The sequence below is a fragment of the Callospermophilus lateralis genome, chromosome 15, assembly GCF_048772815.1.
Source record: "Callospermophilus lateralis isolate mCalLat2 chromosome 15, mCalLat2.hap1, whole genome shotgun sequence".
Lineage (NCBI taxonomy): Eukaryota > Metazoa > Chordata > Mammalia > Rodentia > Sciuridae > Callospermophilus > Callospermophilus lateralis.
In genome coordinates this window covers 33,538,042-33,557,007 of record NC_135319.1, presented here as the reverse complement: position 1 = coordinate 33,557,007, position 18,966 = coordinate 33,538,042, and the positions used below count along the sequence as shown (strand labels likewise).

The following is an 18,966-nucleotide window of genomic DNA, read 5'->3' as shown; positions in this document are numbered from 1 at the left end:
TCTTAGAGAAGTGTTATATGTGTTAACAAAGATTCTATCTTGGTGAGAGCGTAGTTCATATCAAATGAAATGTTCACTGAAGCCTCAGCCAAAGGAGGCAAGATAAAAATTTTCATTATCTTTCTTCTTTAAGTGCAAATCAGTCTTCATTATGAGAATTTTAGGTTATAGTCTGGCATGAATATATGTGGCATAACACAAGTAAAGCAAAAATTTCTGAAATAGATTTTTAAAATTTAGTTTAATTATTTATTTTAGATTCAACCCAAGTCCTCATGCATGCAAGGCAAACACACGATCACTGAGCTATACCCCCAGTCCTGAATGTATTTTTAACTGTACTAACATGCACCAAAAAGCTGCACTTGTAAGTATAGAAGACAACTTTTTGCAAGAAAAGTATAATTCCACTCTACTACAGCACAATTAAAAACATTATGAATATTTGACGCACCAATCTTACACATGATCAAGTCCATGAGGATGCTCCTTGCAGTGTGCCCCTTGTCCATTACTTTGTCTTTAGATAGACCTTTCTTGAGGTTAGAATAATTGAGTGCAGAGGACCAAGAAGTCAGTTTCAAGGTACAGAAGAACACTGAATGTCATCCACATAACTTGAGGCTTCTTTGTTAGTAGCTCTGTAGAGAAAGAGAAATGTCTATTGCAAAGAGTTTATCAAACTTATTCAAGTCCAAAAGTGTCAGGAAACTCAACAGAGAGTACACATTTTGCATACCCCAAATGTCTTAATCCTGCTGCTTTGTACTTTTTCACTAAGATCAGATGAAAGAAGACAGTATAACTTTTTTAAGACTCTGGAAACAGAAGTTTGAGCTGTCCCCCATATCAACTGTGAGATCAGTAGGGTACCCTTAATAAACCAACTATCGCTTCTTTGGAAATATTACTTACTGCTGTCGAGCATATTTATAAGGATTCAGCCTGCTTAGTAAAATCCTATTGGCTTCATAGAGCCGAGGAGTTCAATTCTTCTCAAATACCTGCTTCTAGATGTTGGTGTAATTTTAGATTAAATGAGTGAAATCATCAGAGAACAGGTTTTATAACTGGGGAGAGCATTGTATAACAAATCATAAACAAGCTTTGAGAAATGCCTTTTACATGTGCTAAGAAATCAGAGGCTTAGAATAACTACAATTGTCATTCAAAATTATAAGCATAACAAAAAAAGTACTTTGTTACATATATAGAATCCTTTCCAGTTAATATTTTTCTGTTCTGATTTTTGGAGCAGTTGAAAAGAGGAAAGCAACAGATGTGATTCTTTACTCCATATGGTGTTATCTTTCTAAATAAAGTAAGAGAGCTTAAGGACTACAAGTAGTATATGGTAAATATGACATCAGAATCACATCTGTCACAAACATGAAATGTTAGGACCTAAAGGTGTCATCAAGACTGAAATTCTTTTTTCCTTGATCACAATACTGGAGATGAATTGACTTACTCAAAATCACATAGCTGGGCGGCAGTAGCTCTGGGACCAGATCCCTCACCCTATATTGAAGTGATTTTCCCACAACACTACAGTTCTCTCCCAGAACAACAACAACAAAAAAAGGAATACCTTTTACTAAACTATATCAGGCGTTTGACTATTCAGACATTTCCAGTAGCACATAAGAGGGCAGTATTAGACTGTCATTGGTGAAGACTATTTGGTGGGGCTAGAACTTAACCTACTTCATGGATGCTATCTGTCCCTTCACTGAACCAGCAGAGTTACACTTGGGGCCACAGTAATCCTACTAGCATCTCAGCACTGAAATGTCTTTTGGGTTCTGCCATGCCTCCTTGAGCTAGCCTTGCTTGGAAGTATTCCCCAGAGAAACAGCATGTGTGCTAAGGATTCCATTGCCACAATCTGGGCAAGTCTTGGTATTCAATCTATACTGTCATCCCACTTACTGTACAATTTTTACTTTCATAGCAAATATGTTTTAAAAAGTCCACCTATTTTCAGAACTCTAGGGAGGAGTTAACAAATTCTATTATGGACTTTGAAATCTCATCAGTATATTCATTTATTTCTATATAATTTGATAATTCCATAGTGATTTCAAATGCTTAAAAGCAATTAAAGTTTTAGCCTATCTTGTGAGCTTGTTTTTTTAATTTGCTTAGCAGAATCAGTGATTGTCAAAAACCAACTTACAACCAAACTATTGCAAAGTTTGACAAGAATTAAATATCTGAATTTTTATTTTCAACATTTTTACTGGCTTTCTAAATAAGAGTTTACATATCTTTTTCCCAAAATCAAGCAGTTCAAAGTATATACAGTTCTATCTACCCATACCATTTCTCGGAGGTAGCCACTGTGCATAGCTTCAGATTGTTTTTACATATCTAAGCCTAAATGTGTGTGTGTGTATATACAATTATAGGTACACAAACTAAGGTAATGGATTCATACATAATACTTAGTGACCTGCTTTTTGTAAAATGTCATTCCCCCATATCTATTTTAAAATAAAATTATATTTTTCCCTAATATATGAAACCAACCATAGAAAATATCAGTAACACTCCCATAAAATACTTAATCCTGATCATAGTGCATTTAGATATGAGACCTCTACATTTTTCCAATTTTCTTCTCTTTTGTGTTACTTGAAGCAAGATTAAGGATGAGCCAAACCTGTACCACATGAGGCAAAATGAGTCATGCATCCATGATCTATAAGAATACAAAGTCACTTTCTAATAAAAAAAATGAGAATATTGTTAGCAAAACAAGAGTGTTTTACTCTTCATTCTGTTACCTTTCTACTGGTTCTGACTTGAAGCAATCAGAATTTCCCTCACCATTGGAACTGATAAAATGATCAGGGCCACTAACCCTGAAAGAGCTAGAATGCAGCAATCCTTGTGATCTGCTATTTTTTCCAGAAAAACCACAACTGCACACTGTAGTGTAGCAATATCCCTTTCACAAGAAGTTTAAACAACAGCTCAGTAGTTCCCTGGAATACAAGTTCCCACTTAAGATATTTATCCTTGTTCCCCAAAACCATAAGTGGCACAAATCTGAAGTTGAATACTAGTAAAGAAGGTAATGTTATTTTTTTAAATATATGACAGCGGATTGAGTCACAATTCTTATTACACATATAGGACACAATTTTTTTCATATCTCTGTATATAAAGTATGTTCATACCAATTCATGTCTTCATACATGTACTTTAGATAATGATGGTGGAATGTTATGAACATCATTGCTAAGTCCATGCTCCCCTCCCATCCCTCTTCCCTATCTAGAGTTTGTCTATTCCTCCCATACTCCCACTCCCTACCCCACTATGAGTCAGTCACCTTATATCAGAGAAAACATTTGACATTTATTTTGGAGGGATTGGCTAACTTCACTTAGCATTATCTTCTCCAGCTGCATCCATTTACCTGCAAATGTTGTGATTTTATTGTCTTTTATTGCTGAGTAAAATTCCATTGTGTATATATGACACATTTTTTAGCTAATATGAATTATGCTGCTGTAAACATTGATGTGGCCGTGTCCCTATAGTATACTCTTTTTAAGTCCTTTGGGTATAGACCAAGGAGAGAAATAGCTGGGTCAAATGGTGGTTCCATGCCAAGTTTTCCAAGGAATCTCCATACTTCTTTCCATATTGGCTGCACCAATTTACAGTCCCACCAGCAATGTATGAGTGTGCCTTTCCCCACCCCCCATCCTCACCAACACTTGTTTTCATAATAGCTGCCATTCTGACTGGAGTGAGATGGTATTAGAGTAGTTTTGATTTGCATTTCTCTAATTGCTAGAGATGATGAACATTTTTTCATATATTTGTTGATTGAATATCCTCTTCTGAGAAGTGTCTGTTCATGTCCTTGGCCCATTTATTGATTGGGTTACTTGTGTTTTTGGTATTTAGATTTTTGAGTTCTTTATATACCCTAGAGATTAGTGTTCTATCTGATGTGTGAGGGGTAAAAATTTGCTCCCAGGATGTAGGCTCTCTGTTCACCTCACAGATTGTTTCCTTTGCTGAGAAGAAACTTTTTAGTTTGAGTCCATTCCATTTATTGATTCTTGGTTTTAATTCTTGCACTACAGGAGTCTTATTAAGGAAGTTGGGGCCTAATCTCACGTGATGAAGATTAGGACCTACTTTTTCTTCTATTAGACACAGAGTCTCTGGTTTAATTCCTAGGTCCTTGATCCATTTTGCATTAAGTTTTAAGCATGGTGAGAGATAGGGGTTTAATTTCATTTTGTTGCATATGGATTTCCAGTTTTCCCAGCACCATTTGTTGAAGATGATATCTTTTCTCCAATGCATGTTTTTGGCACCTTTGTCTAATATAAGATAATTGTAATTTTGTGGGTTAGTCTGTGTGTCCTGTATTCTGTACCATTGGTCTACCTCTGTTTTGGTGCCAATAGCATGCTGTTTTTGTTACTATTATTCTATAATATAGTTTAAGGTCTGGTATAGTGATGCCACCTACTTCACTCATCCTGCTAAGGATTGCTTTAGATATTCTGGTTCTTTTATTTTTTCCAGATGAATTTTATGATTGCTTTTTCTATGAGGAATGCCATTGAGATTTTGATTGCAATTGCATTAAATCTGTATAGTACTTTTGGTAGTATGGTCATTTTGATAATATTAATTCTGCCTATCCAAGAGCAAGATAGATCTTTCCATCTTCTAAGGTCTTATTTGATTTCTTTCCTTAGGGTTCTGTAGTTTTCATTGTATAGATCTTTCACCTCTTTCGTTGATTCCCAAGTATTTTTTTTTTGAGGCTATTGTAAATGGGATAGTTTTCCTAATTTCCCTCTGAGAAGATTTGTCACTGATATACAGAAATGCCTTTAATTTATGGGTGTTGATTTTATAACCTGCTACTTTGCTCAATTCATTTACTAGTTCTAGAAGTTTAAAAAAAAAAAAGGTAATGTTATTATAGATACAGTCCAAGTGTTCTTCTCCATGCAGTTTGTCTTTTTATATAATCATAGCACTCATGAAGCAATATTAAGGAATTGTCTGAATCCATCAAACTGCTTATGAACAAGAGAACATGAGATTTGAGAATTTATTCCATTTTAACTTATCAGAGGAAGAGCTTTAAGAATTTACCTCTTCTAAATCCAAACAGTTACTAACCAAAATCAGAACCAAAGGAATTTAATATTATAATTTTCCCCCTACTTTGGACAGTCATTGCATAAGACCCCTTCACTTCATAGTAGTATTTTTGAACTATGTCTTCATGAGACATATTTCCTCACTTATCTTAAGACCTGTGAAAAGCTCATTCTAAATTAGAACTTTGGGGACATAGCTCAGTGGTAGAGTGTTTGCCTAACGAGCATAAAGCCCTGGGTTCAATCCCCAGCACTGTCAAAAATAAAATAAAAATAAGACTTTCTCTGTATCCTGAATTTTTTCATAGTCTTTCACAAAATGTATATATACCCTTAATAAGTTAGTTTTTAAACAATCAAGGGTGATAAATATCATGCCCCAACTAAGGTACTCTTAAATTAGGCAAAACTTAATCTACAAAATCTCTAGATATATATATAACTAAAGAAGAAACACTGCACTCTGAGTGAGATGATCAAGTCAGAGCTGTAATCCACTAAAACTTTTCAATAAAGCCTTTTGGCATTTCTGTGTGTGTGATTTCATTCAACAATTATATATTTCCAGATTCTTCTTTTTTGGCATTTTGTTGTTGTCTGTCCTATACATGCTTGAATAGATGTTTGAGGTTTAATGCTTGAAGGTTGTTGGCTGCAAAATAACCATCAGTGAAGCCAGTCTTTCCCTGTCATGTTGGAGTAGCAAGTAGAATTCGATACTGCCTTTTCTCAAATTCCAGAGCATGTGTGTGGTTTTTGGAGTGGTGTGGAGATCTCTCCTTCTAGTATTGTTGCTAACCTGTATACCACATCCTTTAGGGAGAGGAAGCAAAAAACATTCCTGGTGAATCTGTCACAGAAGAACAATTCACTGATGAAGAAGGCAACCTCATCACCAGAAAAGTAATTAATCGATGAGTTTTATGCTTCTCTTGGAATTTAAATTTTCTGCATTAAAAATCACATGATTTTCATACTATAGGGTCACCTCTTAAAACAGAAAAATCTCTATTGTTCACTATTCCTTCCTGCAGATCACTCGGAAAGTAATAAGACGAATTATCCCACAAGAGAGAAAACAGGATGAAGTGGTAATGCAGAGAAACTGCCAAGGAAAAAGTAGATGATAAAAGCTTTGTGCACTCCATAAAAAAGCTGCTAACAGACTGGCATCTGCAGTGTGGCAGCTTGAAGCATTTGCTGCTTTTGATATATGCATTTGACCAGGGTCAAATTAAAAGGCTTTTCTTCCTAACATTCCTTAATGTTATATATTTTTTTACTATCTTCCTTCACAAAGATGAGTTCATTTATTTGGTGACAGAATGTGCTAGTTTGAAAGAGAGGAAGATAATAAAGCCTTTTGCCACCTACAGACCCCCCTTGGGAGTGGCCAAGCCCTAACCAGGCCTGACCTTCAACTGAGTGCCTGCCTGGGAAATGGATGGAGTACACTCCAAAGGACAGGAGTTGAATAGCTGGGTGGCAAAAGCTCAGTTCACAATCCTGATATCAGATCCATACATTTTCCCTTTCCAAAATATTCTACAGGGAAATCTGAATTACATTTTTGCCTAAAGTGGTTCCCCTATTTCCAATGTGCCAGTTACAAAACCAGACTCAACACTGAGCAGTGCAGTTCACCCAATAAAGCCCCATCTCTCAAAGAAAACATCTACTTATTTTTCATTTGTTTCCCACATTTTTACCCTTTCTTATTTATTTTTGTATTTTTAATTGTAGATTGACACAGTACCTTTTTTTTTTTTTAATATGGTGCTGAGGTTCAAACCCAGTGCCTCATGTATGCTAGGCAAGCACTCTACTACTGAGCTACCACTCCATCCCTACCCTTTCTTATTTAGTAGATTATGTTTACATAAGAATAAAGTGAAAATTTCTCAGGACTACATGAGAAGAAAATCAAAGGATATTTTCTGTTACATATAGGATAAAAACTAGTATTTGTGCAAAAGCCTCACTCTCAAGAGAAATGTGTTCCTGGGATTCAGTGAAAAAAGATCTTGTTTTATGAGAAATCAGTGCCTCCTTGGTCTAGGACCAAGGGGACTGTCTTGGTAATTCTACAGACCTCAGAAGAAGAACAGACCCTCAGATCTATAGCATTTCCATGTTATTTAGTTCTTGATTAGTGCTTTACTGAGAGATTTATTTCTCATTATATCAGATAACTTCAAGTTCAGCTGGCTTAAAAAAGTCACAAATTGTGATTTTTTTTTTTTAATTGGGGTTTGGTTGTCTTGTGAGCTTTAATGACAATTTCTTGTAGATTTTTTTTAAATGTATCACTAACCTGAATTATTGTGAAGTACAGTTATCTTTATGGTGCTTTTGCTTGTTTCCATGATGCTAAGCTGTGTGGTTAAGCCAAAGAGATTGTATGTCTTTTTGGACTTGAAGTAACAAAGAGCTTTAAACAGTTTCATTTATCCTAATCCAGCTTCCAGGGAGCAGAGTGGAAACTATAACTAAAACTATTTCACCACAAAATCTTAATGTGTACATTCCTTTTAAAGCAGGGAGAAGGTTATAAGGTGAAGATGAAGAAAGAAATACGGCATGTGGAAAAGAAGAGCCACTCCTAACAGTGAACGGTCAGTCAAGGTGTGAAGTGTGCTCCTATCCAAGAGAGGGACTTGAATTCCTCTGAAGCTTCTAAATTTCCCTCAAAAAAAGTGATTCAGATCTTCCCCTTCATCCTTTTCACTGAATTTCAACTTGGAAAAATCCAATGAGTTGTTCACTTTCTTTTTATGTTTTTGGAGGCATACACACACACACACACACGCTTCACTCTAATTATAGTCCATAAATTCTCTCCTTGAAAATTAGGCAGGAATTTAAATATAAATGATGTCTGCAAAAGTAAATAGTAATTTTTGAGTCTTCTGTTCTCCAAGAGCAGAAGCTCACTATGAAATGCAGTAGGCATATATAATCTAACATGAAGATTATTCAGCAACAAATAATTCTCACAAATGTACTCTTCAGAGTTGTATTAATTAGGCTTTCACAATTTTAGCATCTGAGGATATACTTTTGGTTGAAAGATAGTACCAAGTCAAAATAAGTCAAGTTCTTGTTTTATATTAAAAACAAAAATATGTAGTTAATTAAATGGAATGCTGTTTTGAGTACTGGGGCTTAAATTCAAGGCCTCATGCTGGCTAGGCATGTTCTTTACCACTGAGCTATATCCCCAGTACTTTTTTGAGACAGGGTCTTGCAAAGTTACCAAGGTTCTCACTAAATACCTAAGCTGGCCTTGAGCTTGTGATTCTCCTGCCTTAGCATCCCAAATCACTGGGATTATAGGCAGGTGACACTGCACTCAGCTGTTTTAATTAAAAAAAAAAAATTTTTTTTTTAAATATTTTTTAATTTGTTTTAATTAGTTATACATGACAGTAGAATACACTTATATACTTTGATATATCATACATAGATGGGATATAATGTCTCATTTTTTCTGAGTATACATATTGTAGAATCACATTGTCATACAGTCACATACATACATACAGTAATAATGTCTGTTTTATTCTACTATCTTTCTTATCCTCACATCCCCTACCTTCCCTTCCTTTCAATTCCCTCTAAAAAAATGTTAATAAGTGAACTTTCTTTAAATTTTCTAGACTTTACAACTGACATTACTTTTCTTTAATATTGTTTTTCTGAATTTTTACATTGACCTGTTTCTTTCTACTTGGCTACAATTAGTAAGGCCATTTGGGGGCTGGACATGGTTGCACACACTTAAAATCCCAGCTAGTGAGGAGGCTGAGGCAAGAGGAGTATAAGCTCAAGGTGAGCCTGGAAATTTAGTGAGATCCTGTCTCAAAATAAGAAGAGCTGGGGATGTAGCTTAGTAATACAGCACTTGTCTGGCTCTGGGTTCAATTCCTGACCCTGAGTTCAATCCCCAATAGTGGGAAAAAAATTTAAAAGGGGCATTGAGGTGAAAAAACAATTTTGAAAAGTTCCCTATAACTCTGAAAGGAAAGCAGAATCATGTCTTTAGGGAAGTCCCATGGACAGTTTTTACTTTCATGTATTTGCTGTTTTGTACCTACTGAAAATACTGGTATTTGGTGTGCTCAGGTAAGGAACTGAGAAATAATCTAGTTTTGGTATGCCTAAATTTATATGTGAGGATACTAAGACCCTCCTAAATTCTTAGTTTCCCCCGCTTCATATTTTATCATTTGTTTATTCACTCTTATTTCACCTCCTATGAGGTTTTCTACCCAAGCACAGAATTCACTGGTAAGCAACACTTAACATGGTGTTAACCCTAACTGATCCATTTGGGAGATTTAATGGTAAATTAAATTAAACTTAATTTAATTAAATTAAGTTAAAGTTAACTAATCAATCACATCAGTTTTGATGGCATTGAGGGGAAAAAATGGCAGAAATAGGATGGAAACCCTAATAATCTGCTTTCAGTGCCCATATCTCAATGTTTATTAGGGCCTTCACCTGGGTCTGAATGGTGACAGGGAAACTTTCCTTGAGAATGTCACATGTGGGCTGTTTTAATGGATGAGTAGGATTATTTGTCTCTTTAAGGATTCTGATCTTCACCCTAAATCTAAAAGTCTTAAGGCAAGGGTTGAATATAAACACAATTTCTTTTCTTTATTACTCACTCCAGATGCAAGTTAGAAATGAACTGGAGGGAGCAATAATGGATGAGTGTGACTTCTGTTGAGAGACTCTTGCACATGCACATGCTAGCTTTTGGACATTATTGGCTTTTTAATTTGATGAGAAGGGTGATAAATAAAATTCAGGATGACATCAGTGTAGCAATGTCTAATAAGAACCCATCTATCATGCATGTTGTATTATTGAACTGGTAAAAGACTAATTTGTATAACAGATTTCTAAAATACTGAGTTTGGTATCTTGAATCAAACAACTCTAAGTGCTAAATAAAATAGAAGAAGGTTCAGTCCATTTCAATACAACCCTGAGAGTTTAGCAACTTGTTCAGTCATATACACAGATTCCAAGTGGGAAAGAGCCAGAAAGATCACTAATACCAACTGAGTCATTTTTCTACAGTGACATATACCTAGGATTTGTGAATAAATAATGCCAAAAGAATATATTGATGGTACTAAGCTTTTTAAATTAAAATTAAATTTAAATTTCTACATTAACATGTTAATATAGAAACTACTTGGTTACTGAATATACAAGCAGTTTTATGATTATAAATAATCACTATGTAAGGAGGTTGTCAGAGTTGGGCATGGTGGTGCAATCCTAGCTACTCAAGAGACTAAGAGAAGAGAATCTCAAATTTGAGGTCAGCCTCAGCATCTTGGCAAGACCCTCAGCAACTAAGAAAAACCCATCTCAAAATTTTAAAATGAGAGCTGGGTATAGCTCAGTCGTAGAATATTTGCCTGGTATGTGTGAGGCCCTGGGTTTGATCTCCAGTATTGCAAAGTTGTCATGTTCACTTGCCTTCAAGAAACAGATATTCCAGTAGATTATTCATATGAATGTGAAAATAATTTCAATAGAAAGCAAACAACATGTCAGATGGAATGAACAGTCATGTGGCAGATGGCCTAATGCTACTTTCCAGGGTGATTTTTACCTTCCATTACGTGAACTTAGGAATTGAGTTCCAGAATATTGCCTGGAATTCCCGGACATTGAATGTAATACTCTGGAAAAAAATCAATTAGCAAATATATTTAAGTCTTTACAGTCCTGCTGGCTGCTTTCCTTTGAAAATAAAACAACCAAGCAAGTGGAATGCTACCCAGTTTCACTGAATCTCTGACAGAATCTCAGAAATTTTTATTTCACATTCTAGAGCCAGATGACTTCTCAGCTATCTAAACCCCACACCTGCTTTTCTTTAATATGGAGTCACAGCCATCCTGGTTGGTTTGTTGTGGTTGGTACTGGAGGTTGAACTCAGGGGCACTTAACCCCTAAGCCATATTCCCAGCCCTATTTTTGCATTTTATTTAGAGACAGGGTCTCACTGAGTTGCTTAGCACCTCACCATTGCTGAGGCTGGCTTTGATCCTTCTGTTTCAACCTCTGGAGTAGCTGGGATTAAAGGCGTCTGCCACCATGCCCAGCTCATCCTGTTTTTAATGGTAAAGATTTCTATATAGTGTAAGTTTATTTATAGATTACAAGGTAATATTTTTGTGTAATCCTTCAAATAAATGTTTAGGCAGGCCAATTTTGCTTGCAACCCTTTACAGATGAGAATAATAAAGCTCAGAAGTCAGGTGATATGTTTACTGTCATACAGCTTAGGACTGGTAGAGACAGGACTCCAATGCAAGATTATTGATACTCAATCCATTACTCTATCATACTGAGCTTCTAAAAATGTTTATGCATTAAATTGATTTCCTGTTAAATGACTATTTTATGGCAGGCACTAGGAAAAATCTTTACATACATTACCTCATATAATTACTAAAAAAAAAAAATGCCATTGGGTTGTTTTTTGAAATAAAAAAAAAAATATTTGGAAAAGTTAAATGACTTACCCAAGATCCCACCACTAAGAATGAACTCATCTAAAACCTAAGTTCTTAAATAGTACTCACATTAATAGAGACTTAAATACAAAATTTAAGTCAAATACATGTACAAAGGAGCTTACAGTAAATTTTTTCATACTCTACACAAGGAAAATACTTTTTTGTACTTTTTTTTTTTAAAAAAAAAAAGCATGGTTTCATTTTTAATGTATCCATAATTTCCAGATTTTTACTTCAGATAACATTAAAGGGCTGATTAGTGAGGTTGGGGCAAGGGAACATCCTCAGATCAAAGCCATGACAAAGACTTACATCGACAAATAGCTACATTCCAAACCCCCTTTGATAAAATTCCAAGGCTCTCACTCAACATATGGAAGCCAAGAGAATCTCAGCTTGATAGTGTGGTCCCTCATCTGAGGTCAAAAAGTTGACTAATTTAATTCATTCCTTCAAAGACCATCTACCTGGCTCAGAGTAGAAGAGCTAGATATACAACAGTTACAAAACCTCTATGGTCCCTGCCTTTCTAGATTCCCTAGTCTACAAATGTGAAAAAGATGGGACAAATAATTAAGCTCCAAAATTATAAAGTTCAAGATCCAGTGAAAAAAATGTATACACAGATTTAGGAGTTAGGAAAATCTCTCTGAAGTCATGACATTTGAGAACTAACAAGGATACAGCATGTAGGGGGCACTGAGGTTTTTTTAAAAAAAAAAGTATGCCACATTTGAGGAAATCATTGTACCAGAACCTTGAGAGAGAGGGTGAGGCAGACATAAGATAAATTTTGAAATGCAGAATCCCTTAGAGCCCTGTAGGTTAAAGGAAATGATGACACTTCATTCTAAGATCAATCTAAGTGAGATCCTGACCTTTTTTTTCTTTTTTCTTTTCTTTTTTAAAGAGCATACTGTGTTAGAGAATGGATAAGAGAATAAAATTAAGGTGACCGGTTAGGAAGTTATTGCTATAGCTTGGTTAAGCTATAATGTGGACTTGGGCTAGATTTGAGCAATAGTTTCAGGAAGATCTATAGAACTTGTAGATTAACTATGGGGTAGGGTTAATTCTAGAAGAACTCCCAGGTTTGTGGTATAAGCAACTGGATAATACAGAAAGCAGAAGTGGAAGAGAAATGGATTTTTTTAAATTTATTTTTTAGTTGTACTGGAACTCAATATCTTTATTTATTTATTTATATGTGGTGCTGAGGATCGAACCCAGGGCCTCACACGTGCTAGGAGAGCTCTCTACCACTGAGCCACAACCACAGCCCCGAGAAATGGATTTTAAGAAGAGCATTAGGCATACAGGCTTAAACTCATTTGAGTTTGAAGTGACCATATCCAAGTATTTAGATAAGTCTAGAGCTCTAGGGAAAAGATGGGACTCAACATATAATGTTGGATTCTGAAGAAATGGGTTTTGAACACTAAAGAACAGATATGGTTACCTATAAAGAAAGCTTTAGTGAGCGGAAAAGGAACTAAGGAGCAAGTCCTAAAGGACATTTTCAGGGAAGTTTAAAAGGTCATAGAGGAAGTTAGTGGGGGAAAAAAGAATTTGAACTCAAGGCCCACAGTTGAGAGAGAAAGAAGAGGGCCTGAACTGGAATAAGACAATGGAAAGGAGAAGGCAGATTTGAGGAATATTTTAGCTAACAATCAGATTAATTCTACATAGAGAGTGAAGGTGATGATATCAGGGTTTCTAGCTTACATGTAATTATTAACAAAAAGATTGAACCTAAGATCACAAAAACAAATTTAGGATTAAGGAAGCCCAGGTGAGGAACTAGCCTTTATAAATGCTGCATGTGTGGTACCCTCATTATTCGTTAATGATTTCAAACAAGTCTGTCTGAGCTAGAGATCTTAATGTGGCCACCTTTGGTTAGGTGTTAGAAATAAAGTGGCCTGAGTGGATGGAACTACCAAGTAGTTTACTAGTTATGTGTGCTTGGGCAAGTTACTTCTGTGTCTTAATTTCTTTACCTCTATTCATCCAAGTTGAGTAGACAAGAGGCTTGAAATTAAGCTCTAATGAATAGCAATAACCCTCTTCCCAATAGAAGGATAAAAGTAACTTATCTCAGAATTGGTTTTAGAACTAAATTGAGTTAATACATGTAAATTAATAATAGTAGCTGCTAAGGCCACAATAAGCATGAGCTATTCTTATTAGTATGAAGTAATAAGAAAACCAAGAAGAGAACCTTGGATGGCCTGAGTGATGGAGGCTGGGGGACTGAGCAGTAGCCTGGGACACTATTATAAACATGGGAGAAGTCAGAACAGCAGTATCACTGAAATCCTTATGAGATGGATGAGGATTTACTTTCAACTGTTTATTTTCAATTATTCCTTACACTGTTTCTCATAGTAACACTGGGAAATTATTAAAAAGGGATGAGAATATTTGTTTTACTAACGAATGAATGAGACAGAAAATCCCCGAGACTGAAGTTAATGGTAGGTCTGGATTTTAACCTCTATCTCCAGAATCTGCCTCCAAGAAGGCAAAGCCATAATCTGAATTGCTTCACTCCAAATTCAGAATCCTGTCCTTTCCTCCAGCTTATTTTCCCAGAATTCATTTGCAATAGATACATTTTATTTTTTTTTTAAAAAAAAAGAAAAATAACAAAACAAAACTCATTAACCAAAGGCCTTGGCTTCAGGGTGGTAAAAGCAAGGTCCTAGAGTTAGGTAGCCTGACTGCCAATTCTGACTCTGCCACCTGCTGTATTTCCTGGAGCTTCTTGTTAACCTCTGTGTCTCTATTTTCTTATCCGTACAATGGAGGAAATAATAATCCCTTTTTTGTTATTAGGATTAAATGAGTTAACCACTTTGGAACAATAACTGGCACACAATAAACAAAAATTTTAGGCCAATATCTGTCCAGTATTTTCCTTTATTCTTGCTGGCCCCTACAACTTCAGGTATATTTTTAACCACAAGTCACTAGAAAAGAACAAACTCAAAAATGCCCCATCTATTAGTTTAGTATTAGTTGAAGAAAAAAATCTGCATGAATTGGAAATTACTTTAAAACTGAACTGTAGTTTATTATAATTGTAGGTAGAATTATTGTTTAGAAAAAATATTCTTGCCCATATGACTAGAGACAGGAGAAGGGAAGGAAGAGGCAGCTGGACAGGGGGAGAAAGGAAGAACTAGAGCAAAGAAATCTGTCCTCCGTGGGCTGTGAGGAAGGTGTATCAGAAGGGCTTTCCTCAAGCTATGACAATTCTCACACTAAATGAGAGGTGACAAAGATAGATCACAAGGGTCTGTCCTTCCATAGAGAGAGCATTTGAAACAAACTTGAAGCATACAGAAAGATCTGATGATTAGAAAAGGGGGGAATGCAGGTGAATACAAATTGTGAGCTAAAAAAAAAAAAAAAAAAAAAGTTTGAAAACAATGAAGTTGATACTGGGCATGTAGTTCCGATGAAATGCAGAATGTCTGGGCTTTGCCCTGATCTATGAGATAAAGTCTACATTTGAAGATCACCACAGGTGATTTATCTGCATATTAAATTTTGAGAAGCACTTCTCAAGGGCACATCACTAGCTCTCAAAAAACACTGGAATCACTTGAAGAATTTTAAAATAATTGTGTACTGGACCCCGTTATAAGAAATTCTGGATAAGCCCCTATGGAATGTGGGCTAGACATTAGGATTTAAATTTTCCCAGATAATTCTTTTGTTCAATCAGTTTTTAAAACCACTAGAAATTATGAAACAAGATAGTGTGAATTAGTGAGCATTTTAAAAAACTGTATGGGGATAGGCTTCAGATCCTGCTAAAGATATAGCACTTCTTTAGGCTAGGTGTTGGGAACTAAAAACTGCCTATAAAGGAAGGTTTGGTTCCTTTATACACATGACTTGAAGATGTGAAGTATAATATTTGAGAATTATCAATTACCATGAAGAAACATTTACTTGCTGTTTTTTCTGTATTTTAAAATGTTTCTTAAAAAAAAAAAAAAATCACTGTGAAATAACATGAATGATTGGTTTTCTGAGTTTTCTCCTGCCTTTGGAGGTAAAAGGCATACCTAACCCACAGAAGAATTCCTAAATCAAACCTGTGTATCTCACATCCATTATCTAAACCCAGCAAGGGGAGATGATTCAGAATCCCCTTTCTGAAATGCCATTGATGACTCCTGCCTTCACACTGTCCCCTTCAGTTGGTGTTTTTAATCACAGTTTATACAAAGTGTCTATTTATAAAAAAGTCACTTAGCCAAGGTTCTAATCTTTTTGTACAACACTGAACTTGGTAAAAGATTTTTGTCCAATTCCACATCTCCATACCCTGTGTGGTTGGGACCCACAAACTAATTGCATGATTGAGAACAAGAGATTTATAAGGGTAACTTCAACTTTTTTACCTATCACCCAGAACACACTAAATTTAAATGGACATAAGTAAGAGCGTTTTTAAAGTCTTAGAAACTATTTCTAGAAAAATTAAGTTTGCTCATACTGAAGTAGAAGAGAAAGGCCTTAATATGAAATTAATCTGGAAAGTTGGATTGATTAGAAGAAATGAAGAAAACAAGAAAGTTCAAGTTACAGAGATCTCACATCTATATAAATTTACTAAAAATTATCACACTATTTATAATAGATGAAGTACAGTTTATAAATTATGTACCAATTAAGGTATAAAATGTGGGGGGAAGTTTAACTAGAGAAAACTGCTGACAACTCTCCATTATAATGAAATGGAGAGAGCCCTGTGGTAGTAACATCATAGGTTCATCTAAGAAGCCTGGTGCCTGGAAGATTAGGACTAAGTGGTAGAAACAGAGGTGCGAAAATCTTTATCTTCTTACTTGGATTTGCCCACTCTCTGTAATGTGATCTACCGAAATGAGTCACTTTCCTTCTCTAGAACTTCTGCAGAGTCATGGGAGAGGGGGAGGTGTTGAAATCACCCAAGAAGGAATGATACTTTGATATTCTTGGCTCCAAGCAGTAGTGACCTGGGGCATGGAGGTCAGTAGCACTTTTAAAACAAGAAAAGGAAGTCCAGACCCACAGTGGGAAGATGAGGAAGTACTGTTCTAATGTGTTTACATATGTGTCCTAGGTGATCCATCTAAAGAGAAACTTGTCTGGGGTAAGTCAACAACCTCAAAGTGGCTGGTAATATTCTCAGGCCCCCAAGAGAAGCAAAATTCTAAAGGTTCTCCTGAATCTGTGAAAATAGTTTGTTGTGTATATGGGAGTGAACAGGGTTATTCTTAAAATTGTTCTTACTCAGGATTTCTGTAGAGGCAGTCTTGTTCTCAGGCAAGTCTTCAAGTTTTTCAGTTATTTTTCACTGAACCAGGAAAAATGACAATATATAGGAAGAACTTTGTTTCATGGAAAAAGATTCATACAAATAACAGTACTGCACTGAAGTATGGAAACCTCGCTGGGCACAATGGTGCATGCTTTTAATTCTAGCTACTGGGGAAGCTGAGGCAGGAGGATTTTAAGTCCAAGGCCAACCTGGGCAACTTAGCAGGACCTTGTCTCAAAATAAAAAATGGGCTGGGGATGTAACTCAGTGCTTTCCTAGCACATGTGAGGCCCTGGGTTCAATCCTTGGTACAGGGACGGGGAAGTGAAAACCTCTGCCAAGAATGTTGATTTATTTTGACACATTAAGACCGGCCAGAAAACTTTGATGCTTTATTCTGGAATCATCCAGTAAGACAAGACATTCTCAGTAGAGTCTCCACATAAAGTGCAAATGAAATCATCCCATCGTAACTAATGCAGGCAAAGATGGGAACTGTATTCTTTGCAATGGTAGAAATTAGTCTTTAATTTCCATGTGGAAAAGCAAAACAATTTCATATGAACTAATGAAATTGTTTCTCCTTTTTGAAAGATTAGTTGGATTTTAGGGGGTGAGGAATATATAAACCTACAAAAATGATGGAGATACTCCATATGCCTATCTCTTGGTGCCAATGAAAGTCCCAGACCTCATACGTTTTGATGTTTATGGAGACATCAATGATCACCCTTGGCTTTTGACTAAGTAACCCGAGCTTTAGAGACAGAACAAGGAGAGGGTCTTTCCAACACATTCTTAAAAATGACAACTACATAAGTAATTTTCTATGAAGATCAGGGGGCAAGGTTATTACCTTCCAAGAGCTTTCTAGAACACCCTGCGGCCTTATCCTTTGAGGCATTTAGCAGGTAGCCTAACCACCCCTTTAGAAAAGAATGGGCCCTGGTTCTCTAGTTTTCTACTGAATAGTAAGGAAGGCAAGTTTTGTTTGTTTTTAAAGGAAAGAAAGCTAAACTCGCTAACTAATATCTGTCTCTTTCTCCACAGGATCATGTGTTTTTACTGCCAGGTAAAGAAATTCATGGAAGAAATATCAGAAGGAAGTAAAAAATTTACGGAGAAGGGTGTGTGTGTTTGCTGCTTCCACACATTAATGGCATGATTTTTTTTATGTGAAAAGAAAACCAGAAAAAGAAAACAACTCACATTTTAATTTAGCATGAGCCAATTTACAGAGCATGGAAATTCACTTTCATTTCCGGGATTGGCGCGTGTGCAATTAGCAATGCAGTGTATACAAGAAGCCATGCTGTTAACAGTTTATCTCAAGTAATTTGGTGTCATTTACAAAAGGAAGAAATTCCTGCCGCCAGAAGAGACAGAAGGAGATGTAATGATCAAATCAAGTAGAAACACTAAAATTACTAAATCCACAACAGCTCGCCTTATTTTTCTTGGACCCAAACTGTCAGGGTATAAACACTATTTGTTTCTTTTTTAAAACATCAATAGTTTTGCTGTAAATAATAACACTGTAAAAATTCTAACAGACAGATAGAATAAATGTTGATAAGGCACTGCCTCTTAGAACACAAACAGAATATTGCAAATGCATTTAACATAATAGGAGTCTCAAGTGACTTCACCCTAGAAGAGGGAGGGATTCTGGGTGGGGGGGACTCTTCATCAACTCTTGTATATTAGCAATTATAATGTTTGTATATGCAAAACTGCTAGCTTGATTTTAAAAAGAAAAGCAAATCTTTAAAATCTGCTGCAAATTTAAATAATTCCCAAAATGAGGAATTCTGTAGTTCTGTGAAAAAATTTTTCTTCAGAATACTAATATTTTGATGCATGTGTATCACCTTATTTTGATTAAATCTTTTCCAATTTTGCAAACACTACAGTATACTGCAACACAGAAGATTTTATCTGTAAACAC

The 18,966-nt window shown here is 35.7% G+C and overlaps 1 protein-coding gene and 1 non-coding gene across 4 annotated transcripts in view; both read left to right on the top strand.

Moving 5' to 3' along the window:
* The window catches only part of Ank3 (ankyrin 3), a 321,771-nt gene extending 303,095 nt beyond the window's left edge, over positions 1–18,676 (top strand). For 2 of the 3 annotated variants that reach the window (XM_076834220.1, XM_076834219.1), the window contains exons 20-23: positions 5,967–6,050; positions 6,182–6,238; positions 7,685–7,762; positions 18,069–18,676. In XM_076834220.1, coding sequence (XP_076690335.1) covers positions 5,967–6,050; positions 6,182–6,238; positions 7,685–7,753 — 210 coding nt within the window. In that variant the 3' untranslated portion in view covers positions 7,754–7,762; positions 18,069–18,676. Of the gene's footprint in view, positions 1–5,966; positions 6,051–6,181; positions 6,239–7,684; positions 7,773–18,068 lie in introns of all 3 variants that reach the window. The other variant, XM_076834218.1, reaches the window with a different exon arrangement.
* Trnav-aac (transfer RNA valine (anticodon AAC)) lies at positions 5,332–5,409 on the top strand. Its single transcript has one exon. It is a non-coding gene; the product is annotated as a tRNA-Val (tRNA).
* Positions 18,677–18,966: the final 290 nt, after the last annotated feature.